This window comes from Schistocerca serialis, chromosome 4 (assembly GCF_023864345.2).
Source record: "Schistocerca serialis cubense isolate TAMUIC-IGC-003099 chromosome 4, iqSchSeri2.2, whole genome shotgun sequence".
NCBI classification, from domain to species: domain Eukaryota; kingdom Metazoa; phylum Arthropoda; class Insecta; order Orthoptera; family Acrididae; genus Schistocerca; species Schistocerca serialis.
This window is the reverse complement of record NC_064641.1, coordinates 716,248,485-716,265,988: the sequence shown is the minus strand read 5'-3', so window position 1 is coordinate 716,265,988 and position 17,504 is coordinate 716,248,485. Positions and strand designations below refer to the sequence as shown.

Here is a 17,504-nt window from a genome sequence, read left to right as displayed (position 1 = left end):
TTATGGCCACAGGAATGACTAAGCCAAGCACACTTTGACCAAGATAATGAAAATCGCAATTCACTAAATGAGTTATCTAAGAATGCAACGGTCATAATCATGGGTGGAAGCAACGATTTGTACCGAAAAAGGGTAAATTTGCCACACAATGTCTAGAAACAACACTACTGAACCTCAGAGTGACAAACATGTCCCACAGGCATGACCTGCAGGACAACTCAATCATAAATTTGGAGGTTACAAAAATAAACAGACAATTTCATAAAATAGGCAAGTATTATGAAAACATAACATTCTTTGAGCTTCCCAGCTCAAGAGATCTGTTCATGAAACATGGTCAACACTGTAACAGCACTGGGAAGTCATGCATCGGCAAAATGCTGACAAAAGTAATACAGAAAGACGACCACACTGGAAGAAATACAATTGTTATACTGCCAGCTTTGATCAAGGAAATATGAAAATACCATAACAGATCCATAACAAGAAAGTCAGTTGCACCCACAGCATCGGCGCAGCCAGGATAATCACTTGAACAAGAAGAGGCAACACCAGAATCATCTTCAGCAAAAACAGCAAGAAAATTTGAGGATCCAATGGAAGAAACTGTGACCAGTGCATCAATCGGTAGGATAACTGTAACACTCCATCACCAAAAAGATTTTTTAGACCAAGGCAAGAGAAACGTAAAGTTTACAAGGTAAACATTGCTCAGTGCTTTTCAGTCTTCCACCAAAATATGCAGTGCATAAGAAACAAAGTGCAAAAATTAGAAGTGGAACTGCAGTCTATTGACAGCTCACTTGTTTGTATAAGAGAACATTTGTGTAACGGTTCAGAATTAACAAATGTAGCACTAAATTCTTACAATCTAGGCTGTCATTACTGTGGAAGCACTATGAAATGTGGTGGATCATGCATATACATGAAGGAGGGGATTATGTGTAAGATTAGAAACAATGTTATGGTGTTAAGTGAGGATAAACACACAGAAATATCAGCTTTAGAGATAAAAATCCTAGATGTATTCCAAAGACTAACTGTACTATGTATTTATCATGCTCCCAGTGGTGACATGGACACATTCACTACAAAGTTAACCCAAGCATTACAAATGGTCTCCAGCCCCAAAGGCAAAATCATCATTTGTGGAGATCTAAACATTAACATGATGAACCCAGATATGTCATGCAACAGTTTTCTGAGCATTATGTACACCTAAGGTATACCACCATTAATTAACACTGCCACTAGGATAACCAAACATTCAGCATCAAGTACTGACCATATGCTAATGGACATAGAGAAAGATAGGTGTGACATTGTCATAGATGACCTTGGCATCTTAGACCATTCAGTTAGTTATTAAAATTTGGCATACAATTAGATAATAACACTAAAATACGCAAGTACAGTAGAGATTTCCCTAAGTCAAATAGAGCTTTATTTGCCTCAGTGAAACATAGGAGGAAGTGTACAGAGAAACAACTGTAAATGGGGAGTTTTCAAAGTTTAGGTCAATATTTAAATTCGAGGTTTGAAGAAATATTTCCTCAAGTTCTAAGGATAATTAAATCATGCAAAAATAACAGCTGGGTAACCAATGGGATAAGGGAATCCTCTGAAACCCTCAAGCACCTTAGCTTAATGAAAAACTACCATAATGATTCAGCATTTCATAATTATCATACATACAGAAAGATCTATAGAAAAGTATTGTTAGTGGCTAAAAGGTACCGAAATGAAAAAATTATAGAAACAGCTAATAATAAAATCAAAGCAGCACGGGAAATCACCAAACAAGAAACTAATAGGAAAAAATTAAGGCCAATAAACATGCAGCTTCAACACAATGATACCAAAATAAATGACCGCAAAAAACTAGCAAACTTTGCCACTCAGTATTTCAGCAACATAGCACCTCAACTACAACAGAAGTTCAACAAAACAAAGCATTTACAAATGGTGAACAAAATGCCACACACAATGATGCTACAACCAACCACAGCAGAAGTATGCAATGATGTGAGTAACCTAAAACGTAAAAATTCAGCAAGCGTAGATGAAGTACCTGTGTGCTTACTGAAGGACTGCATAGACAACATCAAAGACTCTTTAGTGCACATAATCAATGAATCCTTCTCCACAGGTTGCTTCCCAGACATACTAAAGCATGCAAAAATCCTACCTATATATAAGAAAGGTAACCCAGAAATCACAGAAAATTACAGATCAATCTCATTACAGTCATCCTTTTCAAAAGTCATAGAGACCATAATGAAAAACTGGCTCATGGGGTGCTTAACGAAGTTCAATCTTCTGAGCAAAGAGCAATTTGGTTTCTGGGCTGGCAAAAGCACAAATTCAGCTGCAGCTCATTTCTCAAATGTTACTCTCAAAGCACTAGACAAAGGAGACCACATAACAGGGATCTTCCTTGATTTGACCAAAGTGTTTGACACAGTAGACCACACAATTTTGCTAAACAAACTAAATGCACTAGGAGTAAGAGGAGTAACAAACATGTGGTTTCATTCATACCGGCAAAACAGGGTCCAAGAGATGGAGATCACCCAAACTAACTCCAATCATACCTTTCAAACCCAGAATACATCAATATAGGAGTCCCCCAAGGAAGTGTGCTGGGCCCAATCCTCTTTATAATATACACAACGACTTTCCACAAAGTTCTGTAAATAATTCATCTGAATATTTTACAATTGCGACCCACCCAGATAGCTGTGCACATTAGCACACTGATTCTGGGATGTGGGGAAACCTGCTGGCACCAAACTGAAACTGGTTGCAGATTAAAGATGGGTTTTTAGGCAGTTTTCCACATCCATCTATATGACTACTAGGCTGGTACCAAGGTCCTCCATCAGTCACATTACTTTCAAACATTTCAAACATGTTCTCATGCCTTCACATGGAATGACACTACACTAGATGTAGACAAGTGGAATACAGAGATTGCTTCCCAGGGGGTGGGGAATTGGGGAAGTGGGGGTGGGGGTGATGACCCTCTACGATTAACATCACCAAACCCAAACACACAGAGGCATGAGGTAAGGCCATAAAAAAGGAGTACTTTGTATCTGCAATTTATCAAACTGACACTTTGAACAGAAGGAAGCTGTAAACATATTTACCTTTCTTAACAAAGAATTTTTTTGGACTGGATAAAAGATAAACAATTTGAAAGGTAGATTTGGATTATAAATTCACAGATTTTCTCTTAGAACACAGTTTTCATTTCCATCACTCAGTATAAATAACAAACAAAGACAAAGTTATCTACAGAAAGTCATGGTATCCTTTTCAGTAATGGAAAAGTTATTAAGATTATAGTTATATTTTTAGCAATAGGTGGGTCTTTATTTGATGTTACACTTCACTCTTCCTGATATTGAAATGTAACAGCCTAGCTTGATACTATATGAAGAATCCAATCCTGAACACTAGTGAAGTACAGGGTGTTTCAAAAATGACCGGTATATTTGAAACGGCAATAAAAACTAAACGAGCAGTGATAGAAATACACCCTTTGTTGCAATATGCTTGGGACAACAGTAGATTTTCAGGCACACAAACTTTCGAAATTACAGTAGTTACAATTTTCAACAACAGATGGCGCTGCGGTCTGGGAAACTCTATAGTACGATATTTTCCACATATCCACCATGCGTAGCAATAATATGGCATAGTCTCTGAATGAAATTACCCGAAACCTTTGACAACGTGTCTGGCGGAATGGCTTCACATGCAGATGAGATGTACTGCTTCAGCTGTTCAATTGTTTCTGGATTCTGGCGGTACACCTGGTCTTTCAAGTGTCCCCACAGAAAGAAGTCACAGGGGTTCATGTCTGGCGAATAGGGAGGCCAATCCATGCCGCCTCCTGTATGTTTTGGATAGCCCAAAGCAATCACACGATCATTGAAATATTCATTCAGGAAATTAAAGACGTCGGCCGTGCGATGTGGCCGGGCACCATCTTGCATAAACCACGAGGTGTTTGCAGTGTCGTCTAAGGCAGTTTGTACCGCCACAAAGTCACAAAGAATGTCCAGATAGCGTGATGCAGTAATCGTTTCGGATCTGAAAAATGGGCCAATGACTCCTTTGGAAGAAATGGCAGCCCAGACCAGTACTTTTTGAGGATGCAGGGATGATGGGACTGCAACATGGGGCTTTTCGGTTCCCCATATGCGCCAGTTCTGTTTATTGACGAAGCCGTCCAGGTAAAAATAAGCTTCGTCAGTAAACCAAATGCTGCCAACATGCATATCGCCGTCATCAATCCTGTGCACTATATCGTTAGCGAATGTCTCTCGTGCAGCAATGGTAGTGGCGCTGAGGGGTCGCCGCGTTTGAATTTTGTATGGATAGAGGTGTAAACTCTGGCGCATGAGACGATACGTGGACGTTGGCGTCATTTGGACCGCAGCTGCAACACGGTGAACGGAAACCCGAGGCCGCTGTTGGATCACCTGCTGCACTAGCTGCACGTTGCCCTCTGTGGTTGCCGTACGCAGTCGCCCTACCTTTCCAGCACGTTCATCCATCACGTTCCCAGTCCATTGAAATTTTTCAAACAGATCCTTTATTGTATCGCTTTTCGGTCCTTTGGTTACATTAAACCTCCGTTGAAAACTTCGTCTTGTTGCAACAACACTGTGTTCTAGGCGGTGGAATTCCAACACCAGAAAAATCCTCTGTTCTAAGGAATAAACCATGTTGTCTACAGCACACTTGCACGTTGTGAACAGCACATGCTTACAGCAGAAAGACGACATACAGAATGGCGCACCCACAGACTGCGTTGTCTTCTATATCTTTCACATCACTTGCAGTGCCATCTGTTGTTGAAAATTGTAACTACTGTAATTTCGAAAGTTTGTCCGCCTGAAAATGTACTGTTGTCCCAAGCATATTGCAACAAACGGTGTATTTCTATCGCTGCTCGTTTAGGTTTTATTGCCGTTTCAAATATACCGGTCATTTTTGAAACACCCTGTATATGACTCCCACGTATTTATTAATGTGTATTTGAATAGTGAGATAACTTGTTGGTGTATCAGAGTGTGTATGGCAATAACTGTCCAAACTACTTTTGTTTGTGTTTAGGTAAATCAGCCATGACAGCATACAAACTATTCATGTTATAATTAGTCTTAACAACAAACATTTATTCAAGATGCATTTTGATGATAAGCAAGACCTTCTGACTCACAAATTACAATAAATTAAGACTAGACATGATATATCTCTATTTGCAAAGTAGTTCTCACAGTCTAAACTCATGGAGCACTGATAAACAAACAACCACCAATGCCAAACAAAGGGCACCTCTGGTAGCCGGCTCATGAACTCTTTATGGCAACAAAACACAACAGGTGACTTATTTGCTATGTCTGCCACCTAAAGAGAAGTGGAATCCCATCCATATATCTTGCCGGAAAGTGAACTTGACATCCCGAGTGCTTTCTTTTGTCGTAATGTGTCTCTATTTTGGATAGTATCATTCTTCTGTCAGTTTTGGATGATAATACTTGCATTTTAGGTTGAGGGTGGTGTTGATGTTCAAGAATTGGCAGCATATCTGGAAATAAGTATGTTAGTTTCACCCTGTTGATTGAGACAGTAGTAGTTTTACAATTCAGTGCAATATCCAGTGTTCATTCTCTTTTATTCACCTGATTTGAGCCTGTGATGGAGTCTGTAGAGAAGATTTGACAGCACCTGTATGCAACAAAAAATACATGTGTATTTGGAGGTCATAATGCATGGAGCTAAGTTCCATTCCATGTGTGGAGGCTTGATGTCAGCAAATGCTTTTAATGTGCTTTCTCAGACAATAGATCAAATCTGATGGGTCATGGTTCAATAGCTGTGCAGACTTCGAATCAATGAATTTTCCAGGCAGTCAAAGTGTTTTGCCATAAATGAGCTTCCTCAATGATGTCTTAAGTCCATTATTGTAAATAGTGTAAAGGCCAAGTAAGAACATAGGTAATGCATTTGTCCAGCTGGTGGCATGACACATTAATGCAGCCTTTAAAAAATGGCGCCAATGTTCAACCACGCCATTGTTTGCCAGGAGGTAACTAGTTGTCAGGTGATGGAGAGTACATCAGAATTTGCTGATTTGGTTAAATAACTCTCACTCAAATTGTTGGCCGTGGTTCCTAATAATGTGCAGTGGACAACTGAAGCAAAAAACCAAATTTGAAATGATGGCAAAGGTTTGTGTGTTTGCCAATGTGTTTTTAACTGGTGTAGCTTCCAATCAGTGGGTAAAATGATCAGTGGTAGTCAACAGATAATGGATGGGAAGGAAATAAGATTCGGTTTAATGTCCGTCAACATTGAGGTCATTAGAGACAGAACACAAGCTTGGAGTGTGTCGAGGACTTGGAAGGAAATCAGCATTTGCATGGAGTGATTTAGAGAAATCATGGAAAATCTAAATCTGGATGACTGGATGTGGGTTTGAACCATTGTCCTCCCAGATGTGAATTCAGTGTGCTAACCATTGTGCCATCTCACTTGGTAACAAGTAACATTGACCATTAGAAGATGATAGTGGACCCACAACATCGGTGTGCACATGCATGAATCACTTTGTCAACCTGGGAATTCTTCAATGGCCACAAGCACATAGGAGGTTATTTTACTGCATTGACTGAAGACATGCATGAGCCCACTCATGACAATTCTTCTGTAAACAAGGCAAGACAAAATGTTTTCACACCAGGCAAGTCGATGCTCTAATGCCAAGGTGACATTTGTTGTGAAGGCTGTTGAAAGTATGTCTGCAGAAAGCATGTGGCAGAACTGGACTAGATCTTCCACTGTAAATGTCCCAATATAGTTTGTAATCAGAAGCAGGAATGTAGGAATGTTGGCAAGCTGTAATTGAAGGCTGGAAGAATGCATCATGCAATAGCTTCTGAAGTTCATTATCTCATTCCTGTTCCTTTCTGAGAGGAAAAAAAATCAATAGAATTTGCCACACTATTGACCTGCAACAGACAGTCTGTGACCACATTTTTACAGAAGAAACATTGTGGATATCAGTATTGAATTGGGCAATAAATTCCAGATGGTTGTACTACCAAGGAAAACACTTGTTGTTGTTGTTCTGTCTGAATGTATAGATAAGCAGATTGTGATCAGTAAATATTGTAAATTCTCTTGCTTCCAACTGTGGTTTGAAGTATTTGATTGCTTTTTGTATGGGTAGAACCTCATGATCATAAGCACTCCATTTACACTGAAAGTTGTGGAGCTTATGTGAGAATAAGACAAGCAGTTGGCATGCACCATTAACACGCTTCTGCAACAGCTGTCTGACTGGCATCAATTACTAACACAATGACATGATCAGTGCAGGGTGTGCCAGGAATGCAGCAATTTCTAGGCTTTTCTCTGCTGCATTAAAAGCAGAGATCATCTTATCTGTGCAGTGGATGGGTGAATTCCTTCTAGTCTTGGTCCAGTAATTGCTGCAGTTAGTGATTCTTGCAGCTCAACTGAGGGAGGCAGATGATACCAGTAAAAATTCAGCATTCTCAAGAAATAGTGTAGCTCCTTGATGGTTTCTGGCTGTGGGATCTTCATGATAGCTTCCCCCTTTTCTGGTAGTGGCAATGACCCTGCAGACGAATTAGATGGTCCGAAAAAGTTATCTGGGATTTACCAAAAATACACTTAGCAGTGTTCACAACCATGCCATGTTGTTCTATGCATTTGAAAATCTTCACCTGGCATTTCTAATGCTGTTCTGCTATGGCTGAAAGAAATGAGGATATTGTCCAAGTAAGCAAAGCAGAATGACAGTCCTTACAGCATGGAGGCAATGAATGTTTGCCATGTTTGCATTTTGCAAACCAAATGTCAAATAAAAACTTCTGAATAAGCTGAACAGAGTGATTATGACAGTCTTTGATATGTCTTCATTCACTACAGGAATTTGTAAAAAAGTCTTTGTACAGCCCCATACACTTAACACAGTTGCACCACTGAGAGCATTATTGTAGTTCCTCAATAGAGAAACTGGATATCTGTCCAGATTTGACCTCACATTCAGCACACAGTAACCACCGAAAAGGTCACCATATGCCACCAGATGGATGGGTGAAGGCCAAGGACTACTAGAAGGGTGAATAACATCTTCTGTAAGCATTGAGTTAAACTCTGCCTTTGTGACCACTAGATGATCGGGATCTAAATGTACAGAACAGTATGAAACTAACAGGTCATTGGTAGTTTTGATAAACTGCACATTATTTTGACAGACCTCCCATGACAATTTACATGATCAGCTTATGACAGTAACTATTTGAGCAACTTGTCTGTTTGAGCAACTTGTCATATCTGCTTTCTGGTGCCTGCCCTAGCTTGGTGCTGTGAATAACTACACTGTGTAAGAATCTAGCAGTAGAAAATTTGGTGACACTGTCGATGAGCCTTGTATTTGCTACATCAGGTAACAGATGGTACTACACCAGGAAGGTGGCTCTGGTTATAGCCTCAACGATGTATACAACAGTAAAATTCCAGATGAAAGTATGACACAGACCCAAGTCTAGCTCAGCATGTTCCATACCATAAGCATCTACTGATGAGTTGTTAGTTGCACAAAGGCTTCCGATTATAGAGGAAAGTTCATGGATAAATGCAAAAATCTGAGTCAGAGTTCAAAATAATTTCCAGTCACTAGTATCGTTGGTTGCCTGCACTGTATGAGATTTGAAAAGCTGAAAACTTAAAAGTGGAACAAAGGGCAATAAGCACAGTTCAGATTACTGGAAAAAATTGTGCAAGAATCAATAAGAGCAGACCTCTAAGTGCATTATACATGATAGGCAGGTGAGAGGATGGGGGGAAAAAGACTGGTCATAAAAAACACAGAAACTGACATAACTGTAGGCAAAGTAGGTGCCAAGAACCAATGCATATTGTAATGTTCATTCCCACCAGCGAAGTTCTAAGAATCTGGTTTCAGGAGAGAAAATCCAGATGGCATGTATGGTGAAACAGGCAACACAGTCGTGGTCGTCATGTTATAGAGTATGCTCTGCAACAGGATATTGTGTATTACCACTATATACCATCTGTCTATGCCCATTCATGCTAATTAATAATGTCATGGTATTCATACCACCATAGAAGGTAGAAAAGTATTTGCATAACAGCTGGTACACAACAAGTATTGTTTAACAGGTGGCTCTCCCTTTACTAGTACATGCTTTGCCAGATACAGGGATGGTATAGGTGATGGTAGGATGGCACTTCAGAAAGGTCTTACAGTGAGAATGGCCGTAGGAGTAGGAACCATAGGGTAGGGACATAGTTGCAGAAGGAGCATATGATCCGACAAGGACATTGCACAGATTGAAGGAGCTATAAAAGGCTATTCTATGTGTGGTGGTGGGAAAAATGTCAGTTAGAATGGGCCTCACTTCAGGGCATGATTTTAGGAAGTCATAGTCTTGTTGAAGTAGCTGATTAATACTTGCAAAATCCAGATAATATTAAGTGAAAAGAGCTGTACTCCTAGGATTTTTTGGAGGGATCCGCAAGACCAGGAGTGGAAATATGTTTTTGAATTATTCTGGTGGGATAGTTACATATACATTTGCCTTGAATGTCAAGGTTGTATGGAGGTGGGAATGAAGGGGAGCATAGGACATGAAAAGGATGGCTGACATTTGTTGAAGATGCAGTCAACATCAAAAAAGTGACATGAGATGTGTATAAGGAGCATGTGAAATTTAATTAGGAGATTCCAAAAATTTCAACAGGTCAGCATCAGCATGAGTACATATGGCAAAATATCATCAGTATATCTAATCCAAATCAAGGGCTAAAGCCTTATGAATCCTGGGAAAGCTATCACCAAGCTACCCATGAAAAGGTTGACATAGGAAGGAGCCATCCTGTTCAAAAGATCAGACCTATGGTCTGATGTACATCTGACCACAAAGATAAATTAATAGTGCATAAGTATAAAATTCATTATGTGAACAGGAAGGTTGTCATAAGGGTGAAATCAGTTAGTCATTGGTTCAGGTAATGCTCACCTGCAGACAGAGCTTGTACATTGAGATGTCAGTATAGAGGGAGATAGCATCAACTGTGACAAGCAAGGTGTGTGTTGGAAGGGGGTCAGGCACATATTTCAGATGACTTAGGAAATGGTTAGTGTCTTTAATATAGGGGGAGAGTGATTTTGTAATAGGTTACAGGTGTTGATCAGTGGGTGTTTTTAAGTCAGCAGCTGTGTGACAGCCAGGGTAATTGGGTTTGTGGATCTTAGAAAGATGTTAAAAGGAAGGAATACACAGTTTGGGAGGGGTAAGATATTCTTTGACTTGATGTGTTAGTCCTTGTGAGGGGCCTGAGTTTTAAAGGAGGGACTATAGGTCAACATGTCCCTCAGGAGTGGGATCTTGTGTAAAATGCTGTATGTAGAAGTGTTGGAAAGCTGTCATAGTCCCTCAGTTACCACAGTGGTAGATCCCTTATCAGCTGTGAGAATGGTGACGGAGTAATAAGATTTTAGCAAATGAAGTGCCTGTGATTCTGCAGAGGACATGTTAAGGTCTGTTGTAGGCAACTGAGAAAGAGTGGTGAACCAATGCTGGATGCTAGGACTTCTTGGAAAGTTTGTAAGAGGTAGTGGTGGTGGATCAAGTTGGGATCTTGTTTCAACTGTTCAAGACAGAATTCAGTGTTAGATTTGCTGTTGAAAATGTTTTGTGATTGGCTGCAAAGTGATACTTCCAGTTGACATTACATGTCAAGGAAAATAGGTTCTTAACCAAATCAATATGATTGAAGGCAGGTTTAGGTTTGAAAGTGAGGCCCTTTTATAATATAGATAATTCAGGAGGGAAGAAGGCCTTTAATGTGAGGTTGAGAATACTGTACCTTCTCTGTACCTTCTGGCTGGTCCTTGCAATCCTGAGTGTCAATGTTCTGCGAAGTAGTTGTGAAGGTTGGGGGATATTAAGAAAGTTGGCCAAGCTTGGTTTGCAGGAGAGGAGTGGTGGTTGATGGAGTGGCTGTTTTGGGAGCTGGAGTGTGACAAGGATGGAAAGACCACTGTTAAAGTAGTTTAGGAGAAGGTAGGATGGTTTTTGGAGGTGAAGTCTAGCTGTTGTTGTGGTTTGTAGATGTCCTAGATGACTTCCGAACTTAGACCTTTGTGAGATCCTCAAAGGGACAAGCATGTTTCAAGAAAGAGAATTTGGGACCTAAATTTAGGTAGTACAAAAACATGATTTCAAAAGGACCAAATATAATATATGATTAGATTCATTATGGGCTAAGAAGAGGGTTTACTGTATCAGAGATAGTAGGAGAGGTGAAAAAGAAGCAGAGAGGGGGAAAATGAGAGGAAAAAACGACAAGGAAGGCAGAAGATTGGAAAAATGAAGGAAAATAAAATGAAAATTGTGAGAACAGACAAAAATTAAGAAAGGTAATGACTGGTTGACAGGGGAGCAGAATTTCTCTCAAGAAAACTGGAAAATATTATAAGAAAGTTTAAAAAATTTGTGACTGGCAAAGTTCATGAAAATGACAAAAGCTGAAAAACAGGGCAAACACAGACAAGAAGTCATCAAATAAAAATTAATCTGCTGGATTTTAGAAGTAAAATATGCAGGAAATGGCAGTAACAATCATCCAGGACAGTTTGAAACTCATAAAAATGTGAAAGAATTGCAAGTAACACTGTGAAAATTAATCTCAAAGCATTTCCAACTGCAAAATTGACATTGAACCCTGCCTTGTACAGTTTCAACCAAGAGTCCAACTTGATCCAACACCAGTACCTCATCACCTCTTACAAGCTTTCAAAGAATTCCTAACATCTAGCATTGCTTCACTCACTTTCTCACCCTGACATGTCCTCTGCAGATTTACAGGTGCTTCGTTCCCCAAAAAATTATGACTCTATCATCAGACGCCTAGCAGACAAGTGATCCACCACTGTGGTACTTGACAACAGGAGTATGTAAGAAAGGGCCTACACCAGCTTTCTGAAACTTCTACATACAGCATCTCCCACTGAGATCCCATTGCTGTGGTACAAACTGACATGTCACCTCTCCTTGAAACCTAAGATCCTTGACAAGGACTGACAGATCAATTGTAGAATTTCCTACACCATCCCAAATCACACACATCCACCTTTTACCTTCTTCCTAATATCCAGCCTTGCCATCTCATAGTTGCTGGCTTCAAAGCACTCACTGATCATATATCTGCCATGGTATATTAACATGTGTAACCTACAGTACAAGCACTCCTACATTAAAGACACGATGATTTCCTGAATCATCTCAAATCTGTGCTCATCCCACTTGCAGCATGTATTCCCCATGTACAAGGATGCTACTGAACATTACCTCGGCCAGTACTCATCTGATTCCAAACCTATGACAACCTTCCTGCTCACCTTAATGACCCTGACACTTACGAACAACTACTTTACCTTTGAGGGCAGACATACATCACATCAGGGCTACTGCCTTGGGAACATGATGGCTCCTCTGTATGTCAACCTTCTCATGAGTGGCTTGGAGTGAGCTTTCCTTTAGATGTTGGTTTACTTTAAATACACTGATGACATTTTGCCATATGGAATCTGAAGTATCTGCACTAGCAGAATAGAAATGTGGAAAACACAAGTCCAAAAACAATTTATTGGACTCACTAAAATGAAACAATAATAAAATCTCCAAAAGAACAACAGATTCAATCCCAACTGCAGATTGTCACAAATATAAAATAACAAATAATAATAGAAAAGACCCAACTCTTCACAGGGAGAGATCACAATAAAACAATTCTACAATATCAAGATGTTCATCGACTATATCAAGTCCATCTGTAAGAGATCAGCCAGCTAGAAGAGGTGTCTGGCCATGGCTGCCGGGTGGAGCTCTGTACACTTCCAAGTAGTGTGTCAAACTGCCCTTTGTTGGCAGTTCACCACCCTATTGGCGGAAGCCCATTTGGCGGAAGTATTTGCCGGAACTATTTGTGATCACATGCCTGGTGCATCAAAGTAGCTCTTGGGCTAGCTGCAACCTCTGGTCAACTGTTCTGCAGGATATGTGAATGGATAGTGGTCCTGGTGGCCATTGGTGGAGATCTGGTGTTGTGTTGTGTTGTGGCCGCCAGTAAATATTTTTCTTGACAACACAGACAATGAGAGTTTTCCTGGTGAGTATATGCCCTGTGATACATGCATCCCATGTTGGTTGGACATGAAGTGGGATGCCAATGCAGTAGGCACTACTATGTATGAAGTGGGTGGCCACAGCAGGCTCGTAGTGAGACTGATCTGTAAAAAATTTTGAAATTTCTATATAAATACTCTCAATTAAATTATACATGGTTCTTATTTGAATCTCATGCCACTTCTATTGATACTGACCTAATTCCCATACAGGGTCATCTGCACACTTCTGTTCATATTAAACTTACAAATAAAAAACAATATTTACATTTTTGACTGCTGTCATTCTTTTCATGTCAAGTGCCCCACCCCTCCTGCTCATGCAGCCTTGGCATTCAAGGCAAACAAATTTGTTCAGCTGCAGACTCTTTTTAGACTCTTTATAGCAGTAAATCACCATTCTCACCTCAGCCTTCACTGTATGTAACTATCCCGGATTTCCTGGGCCATCACATCCATTCCTGGTTTTGTTGATCCCTGCATCCATTTTCCTATCCTATTGCTCCTACCCCTGTGACTGTCCCCCTGAAACACTTGCCAGATGCACTCTCCTACCACCACCTATACCAGTGCTGTAGCTGACAAAATATATACTATCAAAAGAAGAGCCACTTATGGAATGACACATGTTATGTACCAGCTGTTATGTAAGCACTCTTTAGCCTTCTACATTGGTATGAATGCCACCAAGATATCAGTTAGGGTTAATGGGCATAGGCAGAGGGTGTATAGTGGTAATACGCAATATCTTGTTGCACAGTATGTTCTACAACATGATAGTTGTGATCTCAATGCCTGTTTCACTATACATGTCATTTGGATTCTCTTTCCTGACACCAGGTTCTCAGAACTCCATGGCTGGGAATGAGCATAACAATATGCATTTGGTTTTTGCCAGTCACCTGGCCTAAATTTATACCATCTGTGGTCTCAGAATTTCTTTTTGGTAACTACTCCTTTCTTTGCTCCCTTGCATAGTGTTTTTCAATAATCTGTGTCTTGCTCATTACTCTATCTTCCATTTTTAAGTTCTCAGGTTTTTCAGATCTCATCTAGTGCTGCCACCAACAATCAGTCTTTTCTTCTCATCCCATACAGTCTTTCCTGATCTGGATTTCTGAGTGACTTTTCCATAACTTCTTCACTCTCTAAAGTTTGCCAGCCCTTATCCTTCATCCGTCTTCATTTCTCTTTAACTCTTCTGCCAGAAGAATGTAGCACTGGCTCAAAAATCTTGTGCATTTCATATCTTTGATGTGTGTTTTCTCCTATGATCACTTGGTGAGTAAATTTGTTACCTATCTATTTTATTTTATATTTTAACACATTGATTGTTGTCATTCATATATTTTCCTTCCAGCATAACAAGAAAATGAGTACATTTAAATTACCGAGTGAGGTGGCACAGTGGTTAGCATGTTGGACTTGGATTTGGGAGGAAAATAGTTCAAGCCTGCATCCGGCCATCCTGATTTAGGTTTCCTGTGATTTCCAAAATCACTTCAGCCAAGTGGCAGGATGGTTCCTTTGCCAGGGCATGGCTAACTTCCTTCCATAATCTGATGGGACCAATGACCTTGCTGTTTGGTCCCCTGCCCCAAATCAACCAGCCAACCAAGCAAGCAACAGTTAAATTTTTCTCATTACTCTTCTCATAAACTCTAATTTATATTTACAAGCTTCCCTTACTCACTTCTTTCATCCATCCCTTTCTACAGCTTGTGAAAGTATTTCCATTCAAACTCAAATTCACATGACCATGCATTTTCTGGATTATCCATGTATTCTAACAGTATGTGTAGATTTTCTTATGGAGCAATTTAAAAATAGTAAACTGATGCCAAAGGAGAGAAAATAAATTAAAATAAAAAACTAAAAATCTTTGATAGGTCATAGGCAATTCCTGTCGATAGATGCTTTTAAATAATTTATCTATTTTGTTCACAGGTTCTTGCACAGGAAGGAAAGACAAGCTTTTATACAGGTCGTATAGGACAAGCTATAGTTGCTGAAGTTCAAAGACTTGGAGGTTATTTAGCATTGGATGATCTCAAAGATCACACAAGTACTGAAGTGCAGCCCATTTCTGTAGATTACAAGGATTACACTGTTTGGGAAATACCACCTAATGGTCTTGGTATCACAACATTAATGGCACTGAATATTTTAGAAGGTTACGATATTCAAGGTAATAAAATAGTAAAACAAAGTTGTGCACTATAGTGACAGTTTATTGTTACAAACTAACTTCATTTTTTCGGTCCTATTGTTAAAACTAACTATAATCGATGGTATTCCTGGAAATCTTAAAGAAGATTTTTGAAACTCCCTGGCAAATTAAAACTGTGTGCTGGACTGTAACTGTAACCTGGATTCTTTATCTTTTGAAGGCAAATGCTCTAGGACAGTTTCTCAGTGGAAATGGCTGCAGATAGGCTTCAAATACAGTGTGGGCTTGTAAATAACATATTGATATTCTGAAATTGTATGGTTATAATTTCTTATGAGAATTACATGGTGAGGGTAAGGGGGGGGGGGGGGGGAGGAGGGAAGAATAGATAGCTAGATAGCTCTAGTGGCCCCAAAGCCATCTTGTTGGAGGAAATGAACAGTAGGTGGTTCGATCCATTGGAGACTGAGACCTTATTTCTGCAGATTCCTTCTAAAACAAAGCAGGAAACTTGAGAGCAATGGTTTCATAGCAAAAGTTCTCAAAACTTCACAAACTTTGAACATAACTTTGCCATACAATGGTTAAAACTATGTGACAATGTAGAAAAATAGAGCAAACATATGACAGAAATATTCAAAGTAAAAGCAGATTATAAAATATAGATAAAGGCGTAAAAGAATGACCTGAGGCTGAAAATGGCTTATCAGTCAGTTTTGGGAGAATTGGGGGGGGGGGGGGAGAGGGGAGGGGGAGGCAAAGAAAAGGAACCAGCTGTTTGGCTGGTGTTGTTTGACAAAAGCCAGATGTCCATAATGTACAGGCTATTGCTCATAATAAGCAGCCCAGTGGAGGAGAAGTTCTCCCCAGAGCAATGGTACTATCAAACTAACAGTGTCACATAATTCACTCAGGGGAATGGAATATGTAAAAATCACACCTTACTGTGCCAAAAGACAAAAGAATATAGAACTGGCCATGTTATGAAAGCAAAATGGGAGCATAGTATGGTCAAACTAAAACACTAGATGTTTGCTTATGATACAGCCCATAAGGTATCGAATCATGGGGATGTCAGTGAACAAGAAACAATACATGTATGCAACACTTAAGCAAAATTTCTAGCTAAACATGGGACTGATGTATTGAGAATACATGACACAATCACCAGTATGGCTCAACAATAGACTGAAACAGAAAATACTGGCATATACTCCCACCCAAGATTTAAGCTGAAATCTGTTCTTAATCCCAAGATCATAAATTGTGCAGAGGGAAAGAACATTGTAACAGGAACTCATCAGCTGCTGTGTAACAGTTTCACTCTGCATTAGGTTTTTGGCTGAATGAAGTTTTGTTGGATCCACTACATATTGCTACCTTTATTCTTGGTGAAGCAGTCAAAATGAACCCAAATCTTCTGATGAGGGAGCTGTAATTTGACATTGACAACTGCTGTAAAACAAAAGTATACAGAATGGTCTATCCCAGAGGCACATAAATTTATCAGTTCTGCCTAGTTTTATGGTGGTTTGTTGTAACATAACATAATTTCCTACTTAATATAGTGACATCCTAACATTCTTTCATCATGGCTGCAATGTTCTGCTTAACTGTCTTCCAAAGAAACTTTCATTTTTTAACCAGGTGTTTCATCTTGTAGCAGCTTACCAATTTTGAAAGAGAAATGCATTTTGCAATGAAAAATGTCCTCATAGAGACTCAAACCTGTGGTTTCATGTGCCCTGGTGTTTTTTGATGAAATTGCATTTGACAGTAGATGATCCTAGTCTCTAGACTCCCAGATGGTAGTAATAAATGAATGGTAACTGCTTTCACAACTGTCTCAGTGGTCATGTGTTCAATCAGTATCATAACAAAGTAATAAAAGAAATGATCAGTGGTAGACAAAAATATCTGTTATTTTTGGCTGTAATGGGGAATCACCCAGCTATATCAAGTGCTGTGATTTAAAAAGATCCTGCTGCCACAGGTAGGGTTTGAAGAGGTATATTTGGTCTTTGTCCTTGCACTCTCTTAATGCAAGAGAGACAGTTTTGAACATAATCCTCT

At 39.6% G+C, this 17,504-nt stretch overlaps 1 protein-coding gene across 3 annotated transcripts in view; it reads left to right on the top strand.

Annotated features, from left to right (window-relative positions):
* The window catches only part of LOC126473235 (glutathione hydrolase-like YwrD proenzyme), a 117,505-nt gene that overhangs the window by 41,303 nt on the left and 58,698 nt on the right, over positions 1-17,504 (top strand). For all 3 annotated transcript variants that reach the window (XM_050100150.1, XM_050100151.1, XM_050100149.1), the window contains exon 6: positions 15,209-15,449. In XM_050100150.1, the coding sequence (XP_049956107.1) occupies positions 15,209-15,449 (241 nt within the window). The remainder of the gene's footprint in view (positions 1-15,208; positions 15,450-17,504) is intronic.